The sequence below is a fragment of the Anolis carolinensis genome, chromosome 3 (genome assembly GCF_035594765.1).
Source record: "Anolis carolinensis isolate JA03-04 chromosome 3, rAnoCar3.1.pri, whole genome shotgun sequence".
Taxonomy (NCBI): domain Eukaryota; kingdom Metazoa; phylum Chordata; class Lepidosauria; order Squamata; family Dactyloidae; genus Anolis; species Anolis carolinensis.
Window position 1 is genome coordinate 132,726,893 of NC_085843.1, and position 22,818 is coordinate 132,749,710.

At 39.5% G+C, this 22,818-nt stretch overlaps 1 protein-coding gene across 3 annotated transcripts; it reads left to right on the forward strand.

Annotated features, from left to right (window-relative positions):
• The first annotated feature begins 4,380 nt into the window (after positions 1-4,380).
• On the forward strand, positions 4,381-22,360 carry dhps (deoxyhypusine synthase). 3 transcript variants are annotated; one of them, XM_008106921.3, is made up of 10 exons: positions 4,381-4,555; positions 12,724-12,953; positions 13,742-13,906; positions 14,714-14,835; positions 15,031-15,127; positions 15,485-15,571; positions 15,937-16,042; positions 17,863-17,966; positions 18,752-18,877; positions 20,317-22,360. In XM_008106921.3, exons 2-10 carry the CDS (start codon positions 12,750-12,752, stop codon positions 20,410-20,412), a joined length of 1,107 nt encoding a protein of 368 aa, XP_008105128.2. In that variant the 5' UTR covers positions 4,381-4,555; positions 12,724-12,749; the 3' UTR covers positions 20,413-22,360. The 3 variants fall into 3 exon arrangements, with proteins under 3 accessions (XP_008105128.2, XP_003218769.2, XP_062831578.1); XM_003218721.4 differs by lacking the exon at positions 4,381-4,555 and adding an exon at positions 4,659-4,848; XM_062975508.1 differs by lacking the exon at positions 4,381-4,555 and adding an exon at positions 7,950-7,968.
• The last annotated feature ends 458 nt before the right edge of the window (positions 22,361-22,818 follow it).

The following is a 22,818-nucleotide window of genomic DNA, read 5'->3' on the forward strand; positions in this document are numbered from 1 at the left end:
GGATAGTGGAGATAACGGTGGATATCTCATTCTTTTGGAAGAGGCAGATCACTGTGAGATAAAAAATGGCCAACGTCATACCCCTTTTGAGTGGGCCTAATGATTAACTGTATGTAAAGAAACAGAAGGGAAGAGATTTTTACTACCTTGCCTAAACTTGGTTAACTTGTGCCTAACTTGCTTAACTTGATAAGACACTTCCTCAATGCTGTCCTGAGAGTATTCCTTATGACCCTTCCTCAATGCTGTCCTTAGTGCATTCCTTAGCACCCCTTACATAGCGTAAGCTTATTGCTTAAGGTAAACATGTACTGCACTTGGGCCAATAGAATAGATACACATGATTTTTTTGTAAAAAAAAAAAAGGGGGGGGGTCTAGGAAATAGAAACTTAAGTTTAGAAAAGAGTATAAAAGGGCCAACACACCTAGTTTTTGGGTGTGACAGTTTGTTTTTCAGCGAGAGTTGGGCTGTCACCTGTTTCTGGCCAGAAATAAACAGTTGACTTCATCTGATCCTGTAGTTCGTCTGCTTTACACTTTCCGCTCCTACATGAATCCACTATACTTTAACCCTTGCTGAGCGGAAGTGAGATCTGGTGAGTATAAGAGGAGAAAATTACGCTTTCCAAACGGCTACTGCTAATTTTCAAAATTTTAGAGGTTTTGCATTTTATCTGAAGGGCTCGAAGACCACAGAAAAATCTAGGCCAAAGGTGGAAACCATGCATCCCTTCAAGATGTTATTGGACTGCAATTCACAGGAGCTTTAACCAGAACACCCAAGGGTGAGGACAGCTGTGAATTACAGTATAAATTACAGTATACTGTAAGGGATTTAGGATTCCCAACACTGGTGTGGGGCCCTGTTTTGAAAACTTTGGTCTTCCAAGTGTTTGGAATTTCAACTTCCAGACTTCCTGGCCATTAACCATACTGGTTGGAACTTCTGGGAGTTGAAGTCCCCAACATCTAGAAGATCAGTGTTTTAGAACCATTGATATAGGCAATCTAACGTGGGCATCACAATATGCTTTCCATTGCTGCAGCTATCTAGTTTACTGAAGACAGTAGCTGAGAAATATCTCTTCTGTACAGACATTAAGAAAGACTCTCAACTGGCAATCTGACAATGTGAAAACTCAAAACACCTGCTTTAGAAACTATTGGTTCACTACATGAACATTGTGAGATGTCTGAGCATTGAGTGGAAAAGCAACTAATGGTTTTCTGCAAAGCAAGAGAGTGGTTTTTCTTTGCAATTCTGTGGCAAGTTCACTGTTCACTTTTTTCTTCTTCTCTATTAAAGGAGAGTCTCTATCAACCCTATTATAGAGTATTAAAAAGTGTGAGTCAGGGTTATGGAAAGATTATACAGAGAGAAGATTGGAAGTAGAAAGAACAAGTAAAATATGCTGGGATAGAAAAAGAGTAGACAAAACGCATTTGGAGGCAATCTGCTAGCATCCCTCAGTCACTCCAAACACCAGAAACCAATTTTCTCTGGTCAAAAAGAGAGGTTGAATTGTCTCTCCTGGAAGCTTTTAAACAGATTTTAAACATCTTTTTAAAAAAGAATCCTGGCATTTTTGGCAGTCTGTGCATTCTTCAGAGGGTCTCTAGATCAGAAAAGTGGACCCCAAAACCACCACATTTGCTCAGCTCTGGTGAAGAATAAACTTAAACAGAATCACAGAATCATAGCATTGGAAGAGACCTTGTGAACCATCCAGTCCAACCCCCTGCCAAGAAGCAGGAAAATTGCATTCCAAGAACCCCCAACAGATGGCCATCCAAATATAGAGAGCTCTGAATTGGGCCAGGCAAAGATAGACAGGGCTTACTAAAAGTTGTAAAATATGTGTATGCACATATACCCAGTGTTGCCTAAGTTTGTATTCTCTTTGCGGCTCTTTCTTTCTTCCTCCCTTTCCCTCAAACACCTTGTCCCGTTTCTTTCCTTCTTCCCTTACTTTTCCGCAGGCATCTTCCCTCTCATCTTTCTGTTTGTTTTCTGCCTTCCTTGCTATTCCCCTCTTTTCTTCTTCCCTCACCTCTTTTGTATTTCCCCCCCTGCCCCTTTTCTTACCTTTCTTCCCCATACCTTTTCTTCCTCTTCCTCTTTGCTTCCCCTCTTTTCTTCCTTCACCCTCTTTCCCTTCTTTGTCTCTTTCTACCATTCCCCTAGTTCATTTTAAATAGCAGTAGTCAATCCATTTTGCTCCCTTTCTTTTTCAGTCACATGACAAAGGGCCACTTTACCCAGCAAGAGCCAATCTACTTTGTTCTCTCTCTCTCTCTCTCTCTCTCTCTCTCTCTCTCTCTCTCTCTCTCTCTCTCTCTATCCCACCCCCCACCCCCACCCCCCAGCTCTGGTTCAAAAAGGGGTGGTGTTTTTTTAGTTCAAATCTCTCAAGGGCATGTGTGCCAAATTTATAGATATGGATGCTATTAACACAAAAATAGACACAGTACCACCTGCACAACAGTGTCATAACTACAATAAAAAAACTACCCTCCCACCCTCTGGCTATAGGCCAGGGAAATCAAGAATAACACAGAAAACAATTCAACTGTTGTTCTGTTTATTTTAAAGCCAGGAGCGTCATGATGAAGGTGGGCTGTCAGGACCACAGCAGGAGAGAAAACGCTTAAATGCCACCTCTTTGTGTGCTGAAATTCCATGAAAATGAGCACCTACTGTGCCTATTAAACAATAAACCCCAAGCTGACAAACTCCCAGATGCTTTCAGCACCACTACTTGTTCTGCCCACAGTGCGTGCAAAACAGCTGGATCTAGTTATATTTTCTGGAATAAAATAAAATCTGCCACTTTTCAGTGTATTGAGGAACACAAGGATCTAGCAGAAATTGGCCTGCAGTCTGAAGTAAGCGGTTCAATTGCTAAAGGGAAGCACTATCTGGCCTTCCAGGGGTTTTTAGACTTGAACTCTGCTGCACTAGCTAACGGCTAGAAATTCTGGGAGTTGAAGTCCAAAACTGGGTTGCTGTGAGTTTTCTGGGCTGTATGGCCATGTTCCAGAAGCATTACTCTTGATGTTTCGCCTACATCTATGGCAGGTATCATCAGAAGCTGTGAGGAGTTGTTGGAAACTAGTCAAGTGGGGTTTATATATCTGTGGAATGTCCATAAGTGGGAGAAAGAGCTCTTGTCTATTTGAGGCAAATGAAAATGTTGCAATTGGCCAGCTAGATTAACATTGACTAGCCTTGGAGCTTCAAAGCCTGGCTACTTCCTGCCTGGGGAATCCTTTGTTGGGAGGTGATTAGCTGGCCCTAATTGTTTCTTGTCTGGAATTCCCCTGTTTTTTAGTGCTGTTCTTTATTTACTATCCTGATTTTAGAGTTTTTTAAATACTGGTAGCCAGATTTTGTTCATTTTCAAGGTTTCCTCCTTTCTGTTGAAGTTGTCCACATGCTTGTGTATTTCAATGGCATCTCTGTGTAGTCTGACATGGTGGTTGTCAGAGCATTTCTATGTTCTCAGATATTATGCTGTGTCCAGGCTGGTTCATCAAGTGCTCTGCTATGGCTGACTTTTCTGGTTGAGCTAGCCTGCAGTGCTTTTCATGTTCCTTGATTCGCATTTGGGCAATGCTGTGTTGGGTGTTCCCTATGTAGACTTGTCCACAGCTGCAGAGTATATAGAAACCATAAAACGAACAAAACCTGGCTAGCAGTATTTAAAAAAAACTCTAAAATCAGTACAGCAAATAAAGATCAACACTTCGAAAACAGGAGAATTCCAGATATGAAACAGTAAGGGCCACTTAACACCTTTAATTTTAATATTGAATGTAATGTCTTTAAATGTTTAATATGTACTAATGTTAATTCAATTTTTAAGCCTACTGTTTGTGTATGTTTTAAGACATCTCATAGTTGCTATATGTAAGCTGCCTTGAGTCCCCTGCAGGGTAAAGAAAGGGGGGGATAGAAACTGGTAGTAAATAAACACCTCCCAACAAAGGATTCCCTTAGGCAGGCATCAGCCGGGCCTTGAAGCTGCAAGGCCATCAAATGCTAATCAAGGTTATTAAATTCAACATTGACACTTGCCTCAAAACAGAGAGTTCTTTCTCCCATCCTGGACCTTCCACAGATATATAAACCTTCCTTGCCTAGTTTCCAACAGACCTCACAACCTTTGAGGATGCCTGCCACAAATGTGGGCGAAAGGTTAGGAGAGAGTGCTTCTGGAACATGGCCATAGAGCCCGGAAAATTCATAGCAACCTACTTCTTTCAATCTTTTGCTGTCTTTCTTGGGCCGAAAGGGAAGCCTTATTTTGCCGGCTTCCGCCCAAAAGTGAAGCTTTTGGTCGGCCATCTTTGTGAAGGGAGGCGGGGGGCGGGGATTGGGAGGGACGCTTTTCAACCGGAAGCGCGAAGGAGCCGGCTTTGTGCTCGCGTTTCACGCGGGAAAGAGAGGGGCGGGCGACTTACGTTCCTGGAGGAGCCGCCTCAGCAAAGAAAGAGAGAAGTAGAAGGACGCGGGTCGTGTGAAGTGGCCTCCAAACGCGGGCTCTGCAGCGGGTAAGGGAGCGCGGAGGCCATTGGCTGCCTCTCCCTGGCACTGTGAGGTCAAGCGGGCCTCCCAGCCCCTCTCTCCCTCCCTCCCGCCTCCCCTAGGCCCTTCGCCCTCCTCCCCTTCTACCCACCGCCATGTGAGGGGCAGGCACCGCGCCATGGGGAGGCCGCCAGCAAGGACCACCTCGTGGGGATTCTCCTTTACCACTCCTTCCTTTCTCCCTCCCATCTCTCCCTCCAAAGATGTTGGAATCGACCGGGTGTTTCAGGACTCTGGACTGCCTCACTTCAGGCCGCAGGTGACAGGAGATGGGGAATGGTTATCTATCTGTATGTTCAGGAAAACCAGAATGCCATTCATTTGTGCGCTCCTTTGTTCTTGTAAAGGAAGGCAGCCCCACTTTGGCCGATTCGTATCACAAGACCTCTCCAGACATTTCTTGGGATACAGCTACACCAGGCATGGGCAAACTTCGGCCCTCCGGACATTTTGGATTTTGTGTTGTCGAAGGCTTTCATTACCGAAATCACTGGTTTGCTGTGAATTATCGAGGCTGTATAGCCATGTTCCAGAAGCATTATCTCCTGACGTTTTGCCTGCATCTATGGCAGGCATCCTCAAAGGTGGTGAGGGCTGTTGGAAACTAGACAAGGGAGATTTATATATCTGGAATGTCCAGGGTGGGGGAAAGAACTCTTGTCTGTTTGGCACAAGTGTGAATAGGGACCACCCAATGCAGCATTACCCAAACACAAATCAAGGAACATGACTAACCAGATAAGTCAGCCATAGGAGAGTACTGGACACAGCATATTATTTGAGATCACAGAAATGCTGGACCACTCTAACAACCACCATGTCAGACCACACAAAGAAGCTATTAAAATCCACAAGCATGTGGATAATTTCAACAAAAAGGAGGAAACCATGAAAATGAAGAAAATCTGGCTACCAATATTAAACAAACTCTAAAATCAGGACAGTAATTAAAGAACAACACTCAGAAAATAGGAATTCCAGACATGGGGCCAGCTAACCTCCCAACAAAGGATTCCCCCAGGCAGTAAACACCCAGACCTTGAAACTGAAAGGCTATTTAATGCTAATCAATGTGGCCAATTGAAATATTCACACCTGCCTCAAACAGATAAGTTTTTTTTCTCCCACACTGGACATTCCACAGATATATAAATCCCACTTACATAGTTTCCAACAAACTTCACAACCTCGGAGGATGCCTACCATAGATGTGGGTGAAACATCAGGAAAGAATGCTTCTGTAACATGGCCATACAACCCAGTTTTGGACTTCAACTCCCACAATTCCTAACAGCCAGTAAAGTCCAAAACACCTGGAGGGCTGAAGTTGCCCATGCCTGATCTATTATTACTATTTTTATGTTTATTTATATCCCGCTTACTCTTTCCATACAGAAACTCTAATAATAATAATAATAATAATAATAAACTTTATTTATAGGCTGCCCAATTCCCCTAGGGGGACTCAGGTCAGCTTCCAGACAAAAAGGCAAACATTGAATGCCTTGGTGATAAACAAAACACATAAGTCAAAAACAGTGCAAGGTAAGATCATTATAAACTCATACATTACTAAACAAGAAAATAAGATCAATAATTACATAAGCATAATTATCAACACAAATATATAAGCTCAATAAAAACTGATAATACAAAAATACATAATGTGAGTAAAATACTTTAACATGATTTATAGCAGCCTGTAGGGTCAAGATAAAATTGCCACTATCAAAGTGGCTCATTATTAAAAGTATTAAAATACAACCTAAAATATACAATATACAAATATTAAAACAGTATTAAACATCATTAAAAACAATTCAAGTTAAAACCATTAAAGCATATAAAACCACAGCACCCCCTGTCTTAATCACCTTCAACTTTAAACACCTGTCTGAATAAAAAGGTTTTAGCCTGCCACCAGATTCCAGAAGGACAGCAGGGAGGGGGGCCATTCTGGCTTCCCTGAGAAGAAGGGAATTCAGAGTCGAGGGGCAGCCACCGAGAGAGAAGGTCCGCTCTCTTGCTCCCACCAGCCGAGCTTGTGATGGAGGTGGGACCAAGAGAATGGCCTCTCCTGAAGATCTCAGGCAGGTTCGTACAAGGGGATGTGGTCGGCCAAATAGCCTGGACCTGAACACTGTAGAATTAAAAGTTTGACACTCCTTGGCTTAATGCTAGGGAATCCTTGGATTTGTAGTTTGGACCTGCTGTAGAACACTAAAGAGCACGTAAAAATACAACCTCCACAATTCTGTAACATTGAGTCCTGGATATTTTGCTGGTGTCAAACAGCACGAATCCTGGAGCATATATGCACTTTTGGTTCTCCATTGCAATTCTGTGATTGCTTACAGCAGAAGTTGACCATAGAGTAGCACTGGAGGACAAAAGGTGCAACCACACTGTAGAATTAATGCAATTTAGCACTACTTTAGCTGTCATGGGTCAGTGTTACAGAATCACGGGGCTTGTCGTTTCTCTTTAGCCTTCTCTGCCAAAAAGTGTTGGTGCCTCACCAGGCTACAAAGTCCAGGATTCCATAGCATTGAGCCATGGCACTTAAACTGGTGTCAAACAATATTCATTCTGTGGTGTAGAGCCCACTCTCAACTGACCATATTAATCAAAACTACAAAAGGTAAACCTACAAATGTGGAGGGCCAACTGCATTTACTTATTTCCTTCTTCTTTCAGAGTAATTATGGCATCAAGGCTCAAGCTGCGTAGAAACTAGTAGGCTAGCTCACATGTTCCTTATCCCACCTAGATGAAGACTTAGAAATTCTGCAAAGAAGGAATTTGACAAGATCCTTAAATATAAACATATAGTATTGAATTCCAAAGTCAGGATGGCCCATTCCATAGTATTTCCAGTGTCTATGCCTGGTTCCAGTATCTATGTTGGACAGTAAAAAAAACTTACAGCAAGAAAATTAATTAATTTGACATGTGGTGAAAACAATTCTATGGATACCATCAGTTGCCAAAAGGAAATGGACCCGAGAGAAAATTAAAACTTATTCTCATTAGTTCCCATCATGCCATACTTTGGTCATCTCTTAAGTCAAAGTGGCTTAATGGAAAAGTTGATAATTACAGTCCTGTTGATTTGACATATAGTGACTCTATGAATGAAAGGCTTCCGAATCACCCTATTGCCAACACCCCTAATCAGGGCCATGTAAATTCAAGACTACAGTTTTGTGCAGCTTCCACCTTGAATCCAGTTGTGTTATTAAACACAGTGCTGTGTTAACACGTTTACTTCTCTTTTGCTCTTCCCCACCAGCTTTTGAGGGTCTTTCAACATGGGAGTCTTATCTTCTGGCACTATCTCTTGTTTCATTTTGGGCTGCCTCCTTATAAGATTTTGAAGGTAAAGGTTTGAGTAGTTTACCTTTGCCTTCTTCTGTGCAGTACTGACAAGGATTATTTACAGGGCCATTGCGATTGTCTCTGAAAGATGTCCCACCAGTGTTATCGCCAACTATTGCTGCGGCTTAGTAGATGCTAGACTTTTGCTGAAGAGACAGATGAAGTGTGCCGATCTAACAGCAGAGATCCTACCAGCTGCAATGCTACTGTTAGTATTGCCTCTTGCTTCACAGGAGTGTGCCATCCCACAATTTCAGGAAAGTAATTCTATAGTGGTAGAAATGGCAATAAGGTGAGGGCAGTAGGGAAAGACTATACTATAGGCAATTTAGTTCCTCGAGTTTGCAAGCACTAAGCAGGATTAATGATAATCAGGGCTCACGTCGCTTTCTCATTCATTGGGTCGCCACATGCCAACTTGACAGTAAATATGAACTAAAATTTGAAAGGATTGTGCTATTATCAGTTGAAAGTAAATTGTCTTCAATGTTTCTGTTAAGATTCAGCATGTGGTTTTTAAAGAATAAAATATGGCTCAATGTTTCTCTTGCTTCCAATATTTAACAGTACAAATCACCAAGAATATAAGGCAGTGAACAATTGTTATTTAAGTCTGAAATCCAAGCTATATTCCTTGTCACATTTGTGACAATTAAAATTGTGGAAAAATGGGAAAATAAGAAATGGAAAATAAAAGCATTTTGTTGATACAGGGAGGCTTGTATGCTTATCATCCATTTGGTTACTATTAAGATTACAGTCATTGTCTCTTCCCTTGGACTCCTTCAGTCCATGGTCTCTAAATATAGATCTGACTGATAAAATAGTTAATCTTCAGAGTGCACTGCCACAAGTTGCCTATCTGTACTTTATGTATCTATACACAACTCTGCCTATTAAAACTGACCAGTCTTTAAGGGGCCTTGGTGTCTCTCTCTGTACAATTTCCCCTTCTCATGGAATGGTATATGTGCTTACAATACACAATACACAATCTGTTCCCTAAGTAGATCTTCTAACTAAAATTATGTCATGAAAGTATTTAGTCTTTAGGGTGCACTTCAAGTTGTCTGCCATTTTAATAATGTTTTAGGTGAATGCATTTTAAAACAGATCAATCAATAAAAAGGGTTCCAAATTTGTGGTTCACATATACCGTATCAGGTTATCAAAGCCGGCCCTAGGCAATTTTCAAGTGTAAGCAAACAGAATTTTGCCCCCCCCCCCCAAAAAAAAAACAACAACAACTAATCACTGAAAAATAAAAGTGTTGGAATAAGCGAAAATGTTGGATAATAAGGAGGGGTTAAGGAAAAGCCTAGTAAACATCAAATTACATAAAGATTTTACAAATTAAGCACCAAAACATCATGTTTTACAACGAATCAACAAAAAAGCAGTTCAATACATGGTAATGTTATGTAGGAATTACTATATTTGTGAATTTAGCACCAAACATTGAACAGGGATATAGGGCAGTGTGGACTTAGATAACCCAGATAGCCCCCAGTATGAAAAAAAACCCTCTAAAATCAGGACAATAAATAAAGAACAACACTCTGAAAACAGGAGAAATCCAGATAGTAAACAATCAGGCACAGCTAACAACTCCCAAAAAAAATTCTCCCAGGCAAGAAGAAGCCAGGCCTTGAAGCCACAGGGCCATTAAATGCTAATCACACCTGCTTCAAAGAAGAGTGCTTTCTCTCACCCTGGACCTTCTACAGATATATAAACCCCACTTACCTAGCTTCCCCACAGACCTCACAATCTCTAAAGGCCCCAAAGTTGGGCCCGCGTGGCGCGAAGGCGGGTTTGCACCAGCCAGAAGGCCCAGCGCGGCCACCGGGGGGGCTCGAAGGAGAAGGAGGCGGGGGGTGACACCATCCTCCCGGGACGATGCCGCCCCCAGGACGTTGGCGCCACAGGCAAGTGCCTAATTCACCTTATAGTTGGACTGCCTCTGCAGGTTATGTCAACAAACAGTCAGGCCACTAGCTTAAATTAGAGAATATCATTATAGAATATAATTTTAAATAAAAAACTTGATGTAACTATTATTTAAAAATAAATTTTTAGTTTTCAATAATGCAAGAGATACAAACTACAAGAGTTATAAACATCCAACTTACAACTGACTCCTAGTTAAGAACGGGGATGAGACAACAGGAAGTGAAAGAAATCTACCCCTCTGAAAAATGTGGAATAAACAGAGAACTGGGAAGCCCTGGCTCTCGAGTGTTCTAAGTCGAGGTCAGCTATTAGCAACAGTGCCATGGATTTTGAAGAAGCACAAATAGAGGGCAAAAGGAAGAAAAATGCCAAGTCGCATCAAGCAAATCTTTCTGACCACCATCCATCTGGAAATCTATATCTTCATTGTGAAATACCATATGGACCCAGAATATGGGCAGTCACCAAGTTACAAACATCCGACTTACAAATTACTCATAGTTAAGAATGGGAGTGAGACAACAGGAAGTGAGAAAAATCTACCCATAGGAAAGGAAATTCACTCCTGAAAGAGTTTTCATGGGGAAAAATGTCTCCACTGAAGCTTTATCCACCATTCCTTGTTTCCACACCAAGCCAAATTCTTCAAAATCCAATTATCACAGGGACAGAAAGTGTTGGTGAAATCTTGTGAACAGGGGCACAGACAGCAAAACAAATGTCACAGGGATGTTAATCCTTCCCTGTGCTATCCAAATCTACAAAAAAAAATAGCTGGAGTTACACTTAAAAATGTCCCTTTTCTGACTTACATACAAATGCAACTTAAGAACATAACTGCAGAACCTATCTTGTTCGTAATTTGGGGACTGCCTGTATATGATAAGATTTAGGATATGCCTAAAAAAATGAAGATTTAAATCAAATCCAGATTTCTAATCAATCAAAATCAATTTCTCTGTATTACAGAGCATTCACTTAAGGTAATATAAAAACAATGATGTATAAGATCAGCACAGTGTTGACGGAGATGTGGTTCTTTGGGTTCTTACTGTAGTTTGTGGCGAGAAAGTCCAAAGTTTCATCAATTTTGGTGACAATTATAAATAGATATGAATATGATAATGCTGTGAAACATCATTATGGACCGAGGTATACAGAAGTATTCTATATAAAGCTTTATTCTGTTTTATATTTAGAACAGCCTAACAGGTTACCGTTAGTACAGTAGAGTCTCACTTATCCAAGCTAAACGGGCCGGCAGAAGCTTGGATAAGCGAATATCTTGGATAATAAGGAGGGATTAAGGAAAAGCCTATTAAACATCAAATTAGGTTATGATTTTACAAATTAAGTACCAAAACTTCATGTTATACAACAAATTTGACAGAAAAAAGTAGTTCAATACGCAGTAATGTTATGTTGTAATTACTGTATTTACTAATTTAGCACCAAAATATCATGATATATTGAAAACATTGACTACAAAAATGGCTTGGATTATCCAGAGGTTTGGATAAGCGAGGCTTGGATAAGTGAGACTCTACTGTAATTGTAAGGGGGGAAATGACAGAAAACTGGTATAATAAATCTTGGAAGTTAACTCTAATAGAGAAGCTGGCCTATGAGGCCAGAAAAGCAAACATAGACAATCCCTCATTTGAAACAACTTGTTTTTCGTTTATTGAGTACATGAATACTGTGGAGAATAGACAAAGACAGATGTCAGTAGCACATGGAACTCTATATACAAGAATAATACATGATCTAAGGTGAGAACTGCTAACAGAAGTTTGAAATATGTAACATACACAGCACATGTGTAATATTTACAAGTGGGGCAGATCATGGATTGTTAAGTAAACAAATAAAACTGATCAATTCCTGAAGCAAATAGATTTATATTTTACATACATAAAAGCAGCAGTGCTCTATATTTAGGCAGAATTATATTGAGGATTATGAATTGCAATGTACAAAGCACAGACAATTATTGTAAGCCATAAGAAAAAATCCCACTTACAAGGAAATCCCACTGAGATCAATTTGAAATCAAAGAGTACTATTCTAGTTTCTTTAAAATCCATACTTTCCTAGCTTGAATGTTTACAACAGGAAAAAAGGCAAATTCATTCTGAGTGGTAGCATAGAAAAAAGAACATTGTTGTCACAGGGCATATTTTACAAAGAAGGTAGCAATGAAAATTTTCTGGCATGGCTTCCAGAAAATCTGTGTGTAACCCCATCTTTCAAAACTCATTTCTCTATCCTTTTCTGCTTTGTTGTTTTTGATATGGGGGGAAAAAAAACGACCAGTTAAAGGTCATATACACATTTACATATACAAGGTGAGTATCTCTCATCTTTAATTCTGAATATACAAAATACTCCGAAATCTAAAATATTTTTCAACATAGATGGCGGAGATATAGACTTTCCTTTCTGATGGTTCAGTGCACACAGACTTCCATACATGAACACTGTTGTTAAAGAGACTGAAACAATTTTCAGGCTATGTGTATAAGGAGTATATGAAAGACAGATTTATTTCCTGTTTAGAATTTGGTTCCATCTCCAAGATATCTCAATATGTATCCAAATTCAAATATTATTTTGGTATTCAAATTCTAAAATTGGAGATGATGTAAACTATAGTCACCCAATGTGGAAGGGCCATACTATGAAGGAAATGAAGTCTGGTATGTTCTGTATTAAGTGCCCATGATTCTGTGACAACTCGTATGGCAAGAGGTTATGGAAGTATTCTGAGAGATTATTTTCTCCTGTGTCCTAATTGTTTTAGGTCTCAGCTCTACCATTGTCGACCTGATGGAGAACCTGGCAGGCAGCCTACCTGCAGGGGCAGTGGCTGCTGTACTGAAGCCCAGTGAGGGACCACCTGAAGGGAGTCAAACTGTATGTGGATATGATTTTGACTGTGGATTGGATTATCATGCCTTACTCCAGTCTTATCTCACAACGGGTTTCCAGGCTACCAGCTTTGGACAGGCTGTCAATGAGATTAATCGCATGGTAAGTAGTTACAGTTATTTGTGCATAGCAGGAGGATATGGGGGCAGCATGCATTCCTACTGGTTTTGACATCATTCATGTATGTCACACAAAACACATACAGTTGACCAAGATTACAGAAGTACTGCCTGCCCCTTTCTTCGCTGCATTTCTTCCCACAAAAAGTGTGCAAACTCACTTAAACCTAATCCTTGTGTATAGATGATACTGCATTTTATCATAGTTTTTAAACTACCTTGCCTTAGCCAAAAAGAAAGGAAGGAAGGGGAAATTAGCCCCAAATGGCTTTGCAATTATGTGAAGAGCACAAAAATATCAATTTTCCCCTCCCCCCTCAAAATGGGGGTGTAACTATTATGCAGTGGCAGCTATAATGTGATGAAATGTGGGTACTTCATAATTGGGAATATAAGTACCACATTCTGTTTCAACTGATCACTAGAAAGGGACTGCTCTAAGTCCAGAACTTTCAGCCAAATGTGGTTTCAATTGTATCTCCCTTTTCTGTGGGAGAAAATTCAAGTTTATCTTGCTTACAGATAAAGTGGCATAAGTGTTATTTTTTTTAACAAATCTTCATGTTCTGTTTTCAGTGGGGTTTTTTCTAAAATGCAAAAGGCCTAAAATATTGGCCTCTTTTGTTTCCTTGCTTGTTTTTTCTTATATCCACTATAAATCTTTGTCACCTATATTTAGCTGTATTGGGCAGAGTAGTATTTAAGTCTTCATTGCTTGTGTTGTGTGTCTGTGTTGAAGTTTGATTGACGTAGGTGTACTCTCCACTGCAGATTGAAGCAAAGCTGGCCCCGTTACAGGAGGATGCAGGAGACCATACTGACCTCAATCCCTGTCCCCGTCGTCTGACAGGCTGCACCATCTTTTTGGGCTTCACCTCCAACCTCATCAGCTCAGGTGTCCGTGAGACCATCCGCTACCTGGTGCAACACAATATGGTATTTCCCAACCCCAAGGAGATGTTCCTTCCTTCTTAGGAAAAACATTTTTGACTTATGTGCAACAGAGGAAATGTATTGTGGGAAATAGTCTCCTTTGTGCTTTAAAATGTGATTGTTAAGAAATAACGACATCAACATATTTATTCAATTGTAAGGCACCATTGATTGTAAGACACACCCTAATTTCAGTGTTCTTTCTTAGAATGGAAGAAATAACAGTAATGATAATTTGGATTTAAGGCAGCTAACAACATATTCAAATACAAGCATGCTTAAAAATCAGAAAAAACTTGGGTAAAAGCATTAATATAACCTTTTTTAAAAAAACAACAACAAACAATTATAAACTTAAAGCATTTGATTAAAAGTCTAATGGTCTTGTAACGAGAGATACCATCTTTTAGGTGTGATTGTGTTATTCTGTTATGTCATTGTCTAATTTGTGGCAATATATTTATCACTTTGATGTAGATGTTGGATTTATTTTGATTTGGGTGGCTTTGGTTGTTTTGTTTTTTGTTAGCACCTTACGACATTGAGTGTTTGCCGCTACCTGTTGTAAACCGCCCTGAGTCCCCATGGGGAGATAGGGCGGGATATAAATAAAGTTTATTATTATTTATTTATTGTTATTTTAAATAGACTGGATTCAAGCCATATAGGGCTTTTCCAGTTCAACATCAGCACTTTGAATTGTGCTCCAAATGGAATGACAGCCAGTGAAAGTGTTACAAGTGAGTTTTGTGACTCTTGAAGCACCAAGGTTTGTCAAGGATTATAATCTACCTTGATTAATTTCTGTAGGTGGATGTATTGGTAACTACAGCAGGTGGTGTAGAGGAAGATCTGATCAAGTGCTTGGCACCTACTTATATTGGAGACTTCAGCTTGCGTGGAAAGGAACTGCGGCAGAGTGGAATCAACAGGTATTAATGCAGGTGGTGGAGAGCGGTGTGATCTGATCATTTTCAAGGATCAAAGGTTGTGAGGATGTTCTGAACGGTAAACTGTTGACTGACATGATTGATGCTTGAAAGCAGAATTGGCCTTATGCTTCTCAGTGTGGGACAAGAAGGGACAATGTAGGAGCACGGTTCTATCCATGTCCTCCTCTCCTCCAGGATTGGAAATCTGCTGGTGCCCAATGACAATTACTGCAAGTTTGAGGATTGGCTCATGCCAATCCTAGATCAGATGGTGACAGAACAGGATACAGAGGTGAGAACTGATAAGTTTGGGGCGGACTGTTTGGGTATTAATTTCCCTCTGTTTGGCATCTGATAACATGTGCAAGTCTTCCTCTTTCAGAATGAAGTAAGGTGTGGTGGAGGATAAAATGGCAAAAGAGACAAGTCTTATTTGATCTACTCATAAGTTCAGAGTGTGATTACATGGACAGTTCTTCACATTATTTTTATTACTAGTAGCATTAATTTATTACCCTCCATTTGACTGAATCTTTCTTCCTTTGAAATCTACCATGTGAAAACTTTATAGTTCTTCGCTAATACTTGGCTTTCCAGTCAGTCTAAGAAGTGTTGTTCTAACTATATTGCTGGCTTCCCTGTTCTTCAGGGCATGAAGTGGACACCATCCAAGCTCATAGCTCGGCTTGGCAAGGAAATCAACAATCCCGAATCAGTTTATTACTGGGCACAGAAGGTAGGCTGAGGAAGATTTTTTTGCATAAATTGATGTCTCAGATTATTGTGTTCTGGATTCCACACTCTTTCTTTGACATTTCATAGTGGGATAGGTTTCCTCCCATTTCTGATCATCAGAGGTCTTCTGTTATATGCAATATTCCAAAAAAGCCTTGTTTTGTTACCAGACATTCAGTTTATTTTGGTGCTTTGGTGTCTCCTCCCCTCACCAACAGGACCTAAGAGATAGCTGTACTGTATGCATTTAGTTTCTTTCTGAACAAGACAAGCATTTTAAGACAGTCTCCCACCACTCTGTCATCCCTCCTGCATCTGTCCAGTGAAATGTCCGTTTTCACTAACCCTGCATACTGTTTTTGGCAGAACAGCATCCCTGTGTTAAGCCCAGCAATAACGGATGGTTCCCTGGGGGATATGATTTTCTTCCATTCCTATAAGAAGCCAGGCCTTGTGCTGGACATCGTAGAAGGTAAGACAACATTTCCGCAATATCACTTAATCTAGCCAGCCACCAGCATTCCAGTGGTTTTGATTTTCAGAAGTGGGTTATAAAAGGAAATCACATTCCCGTATTTCAAACTTATCCTACCATTTAGTGGTTCCCAGCCTTCTTTTGATCAGGGACCACTCTCCAACATTAGTACCAAAAGAATTATAAATCCATTTTCGGTCAACTTTAGAGTTGGTTTGGTTATTTGGGGTGCTGATTCAGAAAACTGCATTGGATAGATAACATTAACTCTAGTTTCTGATACAGAACATATGCCACCCAGTAGTCACCATCTCCTTGCCCACAGAAAACCATATTTAATAATTGAGAGCTGATGTGGTCTATCCAATGCAATTTTTTGAATCAGCACCCCAAATATCCCCAGGAATAGGCCTAAAAACGAAGACACCAAGATTTTTTTTTTTTTTGGGCTGTGATATCCGTAGTAGTAATGGTGAGGCCGCAGACCATACTTTAGTTCTTGAGGTCAACTGCTGATCCACAGACCACAGGTTGGAAACCACTGATTTACGCAATCACTTGTGGCCAGATATGATACTATATATATACTGTAGAGAATTATAGGCAGTCCCCAAGTCACGAACAAGATAGGTCTTGTAGGTTTGTTCTTTAGTTGTATGTGAGTTAAAACAGGAAAAATGTAGGTATAACTCAAGTTTTAGTACAGTAGAGTCTCACTCATCCAAGCCTCGCTTATCCAAGCCTCTGGATAATCCAAGCTATTTTTGTAGTCAATGATTTCAATATATTGTGATATTTTGGTGCTAAATTCGTAAATACAGTAATTACAACATAACATTACTGCGTATTGAACTACTTTTTCTGTCAAATTTGTTGTATAACATGAAGTTTTGGTGCTTAATTTGTAAAATCATAACCTAATTTGATGTTTAATGGGCTTTTTCTTAATCCCTCCTTATTATCCAAGATATTCACTTATCCAAGCTTCTGCTGGCCCATTTAGCTTGGATAAGTGAGACTCTACTGTATATATATTTTAAGTGTTTGTGTATGTGTATGTGTGTGTATGCGTAAATTCTTTGGATCACATAGGAAAGGGTTAACACCCCTGTGGTTTTTGTTTTGTGGCTGTGCCCCGTTCAGAAGATTTCACCTCACTTTCTGTCCCTGTGATAATTGGATTTTGAAAAATTTGGCTTGTTGTGGAAACAAGGATTGGTGATGAAGCTTCAGTTGAGACATTTTTCCCCATGATAACTCTTTCCGGAGTGAATTTCCCTTCCTAGGAGTAGACTTTTCTCACTTCCTGTTGTCTCACTCCCATTCTTAACTATGAGTCATTTGTAAGTCAGATGTTTGTAACTTGGAGACTGCCTATATTCTGGGTCCATATGGTCTTTCACAATGAAGATACAGATTTCCAGATGGATGCTGGTCGAAGAAGGATTTGCTTGATGCGACTTCCTCTTGGCATGTTTCTTTCTTTTGCCCTCTATTTGTGCTTCTTCAAAATCCATGGCACTGTTGCTAACAGCTGACCTCCACTTAGAACACTCGAGAGCCAGGGCTTCCCAGTTCTCTGTTTATTCCACATTTTTTAAGGTTAGCTTTAATTCTCTTTTGTTGTCCACCTACACTGGATATTTTAGACTTTTAGCAGGTCCAGTTGGAATGGAGCCAATGTTCATGTATTCTGTGAACTGTAGTTGGGAATCTTTGTTGTATGCTAAGAACCCAAAACTATATTTACATCTCGAAGCTTGTTACTTGTAATATATTACTAATATTTTATTTGTTTGTTTCTTCCTCTCTTGTAGATTTGAAGCTAATCAATACCCAGGCTATCTTTGCACAAAAGACAGGAATGATAATCTTGGGTGGAGGTCTTGTCAAACACCATATTGCCAACGCTAACCTGATGGTAAGGTAGACTAGTGTTCAATGGGTAGAGACTGTCAGGATTTGTTAGGGAGGAGGGAGATGCAGCAAAGTTTATATATATATATATATATATATATATATATATATATATATATAATTTCATAGAAATATGTTTTAATATATGTATTACATATATTACATATAAGTTTTATGATGATGTGTTTTTAACTATGCTGTGCCCCTTCACTAGAGATGGGTAAGAAATAATAACAACAATAATAAAACAAATGGTGAATTCAAACCACCAGACGACAAAGAAAGACAGCTTCTTTCTCCCCTATTGGGATGCAGCACCTATTTTTATACCTTAAATGTACTAAATGTACCAAGCTTGTATGAAACTGTGACCTTTATTTCCTGTGCTGGTCTGTGACTGAAATAAATGATTTGATTGACTGTGTGTGACCAATTAGAAAATATATTACAATACTTATATGTACTGGATGAAATTAAAATAAGTAGAAGTAGTAGAACTGAGAGAGCTATTTTTATATAACACAATGTGAATGATGTGGAAGGAGTTGGGGGAAGTATAGATCTGGGAATAGACAATGTAACAAGACTCCTGTATTATGAAATGTTTTAAAATAAGTAAATACAGCTTTTTAAATTTAAAAAAGAAGCTTTGCCTTTATGTATCAGGTGTGATAACCCTGAGTGTTAATTTGGGAAGGTTGTCTGTCACTTTGGGTCTGGTGTGTTAGCAGATCTTCTGTTGAACATACCTCTGTATGCTATATGCCACCAATTCTTCCAATTCTCCAGAGAAACGGCGCTGACTTCTCTGTATACATCAACACAGCCCAGGAGTTCGATGGCTCAGATTCAGGAGCTCGGCCTGACGAAGCAGTCTCTTGGGGAAAGATCCGCATGGATGCCAAGCCTGTCAAGGTGCATGCAGAGCAAAAGCCCTGAATTCCCTTTCATGATGCTTACAAACCTCTTTACAGAACAATGCTTTTAAATCCATAAAATAGAGTTTCAAAGAAAATCAATTATATTGGAATAGGTTTATCAAAATACATGTTATAAAGCCTCATACATATATCAGATGCAACAATATATGTGCTGCTTTATTTAACTTATTAGCATATGTACTCCGTGTTGCCCAAGTGTCTAATGCTATTTATTAGAAACACTAATTCTTAACTCCTGTATCTGTGTGTGTGTGTTTTGTTCTGTTCACCCACTCCCTTCAAACCAAACCCCAAAAGTCCCTGCCAAAAAGACTGCATTCCCTCCCTCTTCTCTCTCCCCCCCCCCCCCCCCAGTCAGTGAGAGAATGAGGATCTTTTTGGATTTGGTTTAGGTTTGAGGGGAGGAAACGAAGGAAAAGAAATACACAAATATAAGAGCAAATGATGATTTGTAATACATAGCATTAGAAAATCCACACATGGACAATACCGAGTGTATATATGCTAATTTAAAATATAGGCAGGGTAAAGTTGGGTTTTATTTTGTAAACACATATCAGTGTAGAGGCTGTTGTTGCTTAGCCTGAATAAGAACTTTAAGATGTGGAGATGCTCTTTGACAGGACGGAACACATGTCAGTGTTAGACAACCAGTTAATTTAATTGATTAATGGATGCAGGTGTTTATAAAACTCCAATGCAGTGTGTGTGTGTGTGTGTCTGTCTATTGTTTTGAATTGATTTTAGGCTTCCATATTTAGCTTTATGGCTGAGAAAATGCTTCTCAAGAAACACCAAAATCCTACAAGGATTTTGATTTACACTCCTGTTGTATTAAGTTTTTAAATATCTGCAAGTTCATCTTTAGATTAGCACTTTTGTTACAGTTCAAATTTCTAATAAAAAGGTGTTGTGTAGTGTTCAAGGTATTTTTTGTAACTTTCAAGAGAACAGACACTTTAAATATATCCATGGACCCCCAAGAGTTATGATCCCCTTCTGTAGAGTAAAGCATGACAATAGAGCATGGAAGGGAGGCATAGTTTTCACAAGAGTCACCATTGGAATTTAGGGTTGTCTCATCTAGCCTTATGAGAGCCTACATTGAGCATTGGACTAAGATCCAGAAACCAGAGTTTGAATCCCTGCTTTGACATGGAAACCCACTGGATGAATTTGGCTAAGTTATCCTCTTTCCTGCTTAGAGGGAGGCAAAGGCAAATCTCTAAAAAAAAATTTACAAAGAAGGAGGCAAAGCCAAACCTCTGAAAAACCTTTAGGAACACCATAACTCATAAACAACCTAAAGACACACAGCTAGTCTTAATGGGGTCTCATTTTAGTATCAATAAGCAAGAAGAATTTTTGGAACATTTCTCTTAGGTTTTTACTCACAGTCTTCTCTTTTGGCAGGTTTATGCTGATGCTTCCCTCGTTTTCCCGCTGCTTGTTGCACAGACGTTTGCACAGAAACCAAATGCCTTTGTTTCAGAAAAGCAAAATGATTGAACTGTTGACTGCTGCATGAGACATCGCAACATCTTTTAGTAACTGTTTGGACTCATCTTACATAATACTGTAGTAACACTGCAGTTGCTGGCACTTGCCCTGGATCTGTTTTAAGTTTGGGTGAAAGGAAGACATTTTGACTGCTAGAACAAGATGTTCCTCATCCTCCATACTTCTAGAGGCTATGTACCCAGCCCTGTGCTCTGAACACAGTTAGAATATGAGCGCCTGGTTTTCGCGTTGGCTGTGTAATCATGATCTGTCTTCTAAGGAGCCAGCTTAATTTGCAGTTTCTTAACATTTTTCGTCATATTTTGATCATGTTTTCAGTTCTATTGTACAAAGTTTCTTTGACAATAGGCTCTGGAAATATTTTTTTTTCCTCCTCCTCTCATGTAACACCTGACCCTGGCCATATCTCCATGTTCACAGCCTGCAACATCGCATTTTAACTTGTGACTTTTCTTCTGTCAGTTTTATTTATTTATTTGGTGTGTTTGTGGAATCAGCTTGAGAGCACCGGCCTCTTAAACCACAGCAGTGTGCAGGATTATTTTGTTTTGGGAGCCATAGAAATGTTTTGTGGTGCACTTGGATGAAAATGGCTACTTTAGTTCACAACATATTGTGTGTTCCTCTGGAGATAATGCTGGGCAGAGAGACCACAGCTGTACTGGGCATGCACATCTGATTCCCCCATAGACCTAGTAAATTATAAGAGGAATAGCTATGATTTACTCACATTGAACTCCTAGTATTTTCATAACAGACTGACTATTCTGTGAACCTTGGAAATTAGGTCTCTCTGGACTCTTAGGGAGATCTCAGTGGGAAATGCATTCGTTATGTGTTATATCATGGTATGACAAGCTTGTTGTCTCTTTTTTCTTTTTAATTCTATTTTGGATCCACCTCTATTAGCAAAAACTACTTTTTTACTATTAAAGGGAATACTTACTTTCTATAATTCCTATTCTGATACTCAGAATAATAAAAGGACACACATAGGACACACATTGGCCTGACCATTGACTTCCCAGTGCTGTTGGAGAAGGTTTGAAGAGAAACTATAACTATTGCAGTGCCTTGGACAATTGGGAACAGTTTGAAGGGAAGCAACTGGGAAACTCTGAGAGCTGCAGTAGTATTCAGCCAAAAATAATTGTGGAGTTTGTTTTCAAAAGATACCAAATTTTTTAAAAAATGAAAAATGAGTTATAGGTGGCAGCGCATTGTTGGTTAGGAGTAGAATATTATGTACAGATCAAAACTAAAAATGTATCAAATTACTTCGGTACAGCATTTGGAAGTGGCATTTTATAGCAAAAGAATGCACAACCTCACCACATTTCCCCCCCTATTCCTGTTTTTTTGTTTGTTTTCCATATCAGGAGTGACTTGAAAAACTGCAAGTCACTTCTGGTGTGAGAGAATTGGCTGTCTTCAAGGATGTTGCCCAGGGGACACCTGGATGTTTTTGATGTTTTACCATCTTTGTGGGAGGCTTCTCTCATGTCCCCGCATGGGGAGCTGGAGCTGACAGAGGGAGCTTATCCGTGCTCTCCCCGGATTCAAACTGGCAATGTTCAGGTCAGCAACCCAACCTTCAGGTTAGCAGTTCTGCCAGCACAGGAGTTTAACCCATTGTGTCACTGGGGGTTCCCCCGATTCCTGTAAATTTTGTTCAGTTGGATTTGTTACTATTTGGAAACAAACTCCAGAATTATAATTTTAGCAGGTGAGGTCTGATTTTTTTAATTTGTTGCCCAGTAAATGATCTTACGGTTTTAAAATATGTATATGTATTTTCATATGATACCTCATTGACGTGCAAACTTGGAATGTTACAGTAGTGGATCTTAAGTTGCTTATTAACATGTTTTGGTCATGTATAATAAATGAACTATGGATGTTGATGTCAAAATAAAAAACTACCTTGCATAATTTATGCCACTGCTTAAATGACAATTAATATTGTGGTAAAGTTGGGAAGCTGAGAGGACTCTAATCTTCCTTAGAAGCCAACTAACAATTACAATCTCTTGATTAGAAATGCATTGTGCTTTGTTCCTCCCAAAATTCCAATTAGGCTGGGATAGGAATCAGAAGTCAGTATATCAGAAGTCACTATCTTTCCAATATTGTCTCCTCAAACTAGTTTCTAGCCTTTTTCATTTTGTATGAAAGAAATAGAAAGTAGATAATGTTGGAAACTGGAAGGATTAGCAGTTCATGAGAGCTGGTATTACAGTTCACATATGAGCTTCAATTTGTTCTGCATTTTGGGAATTATTTTCCTTGGTATGTTCTGGTTGTTAATTCTGTCTCATCTTTCCTGGCTAGTGCACTTTGAAAAGGTTTTCTGTCTGCTCCTGTTTCCCTTCCTAACAAATCCTTGCTTCATCT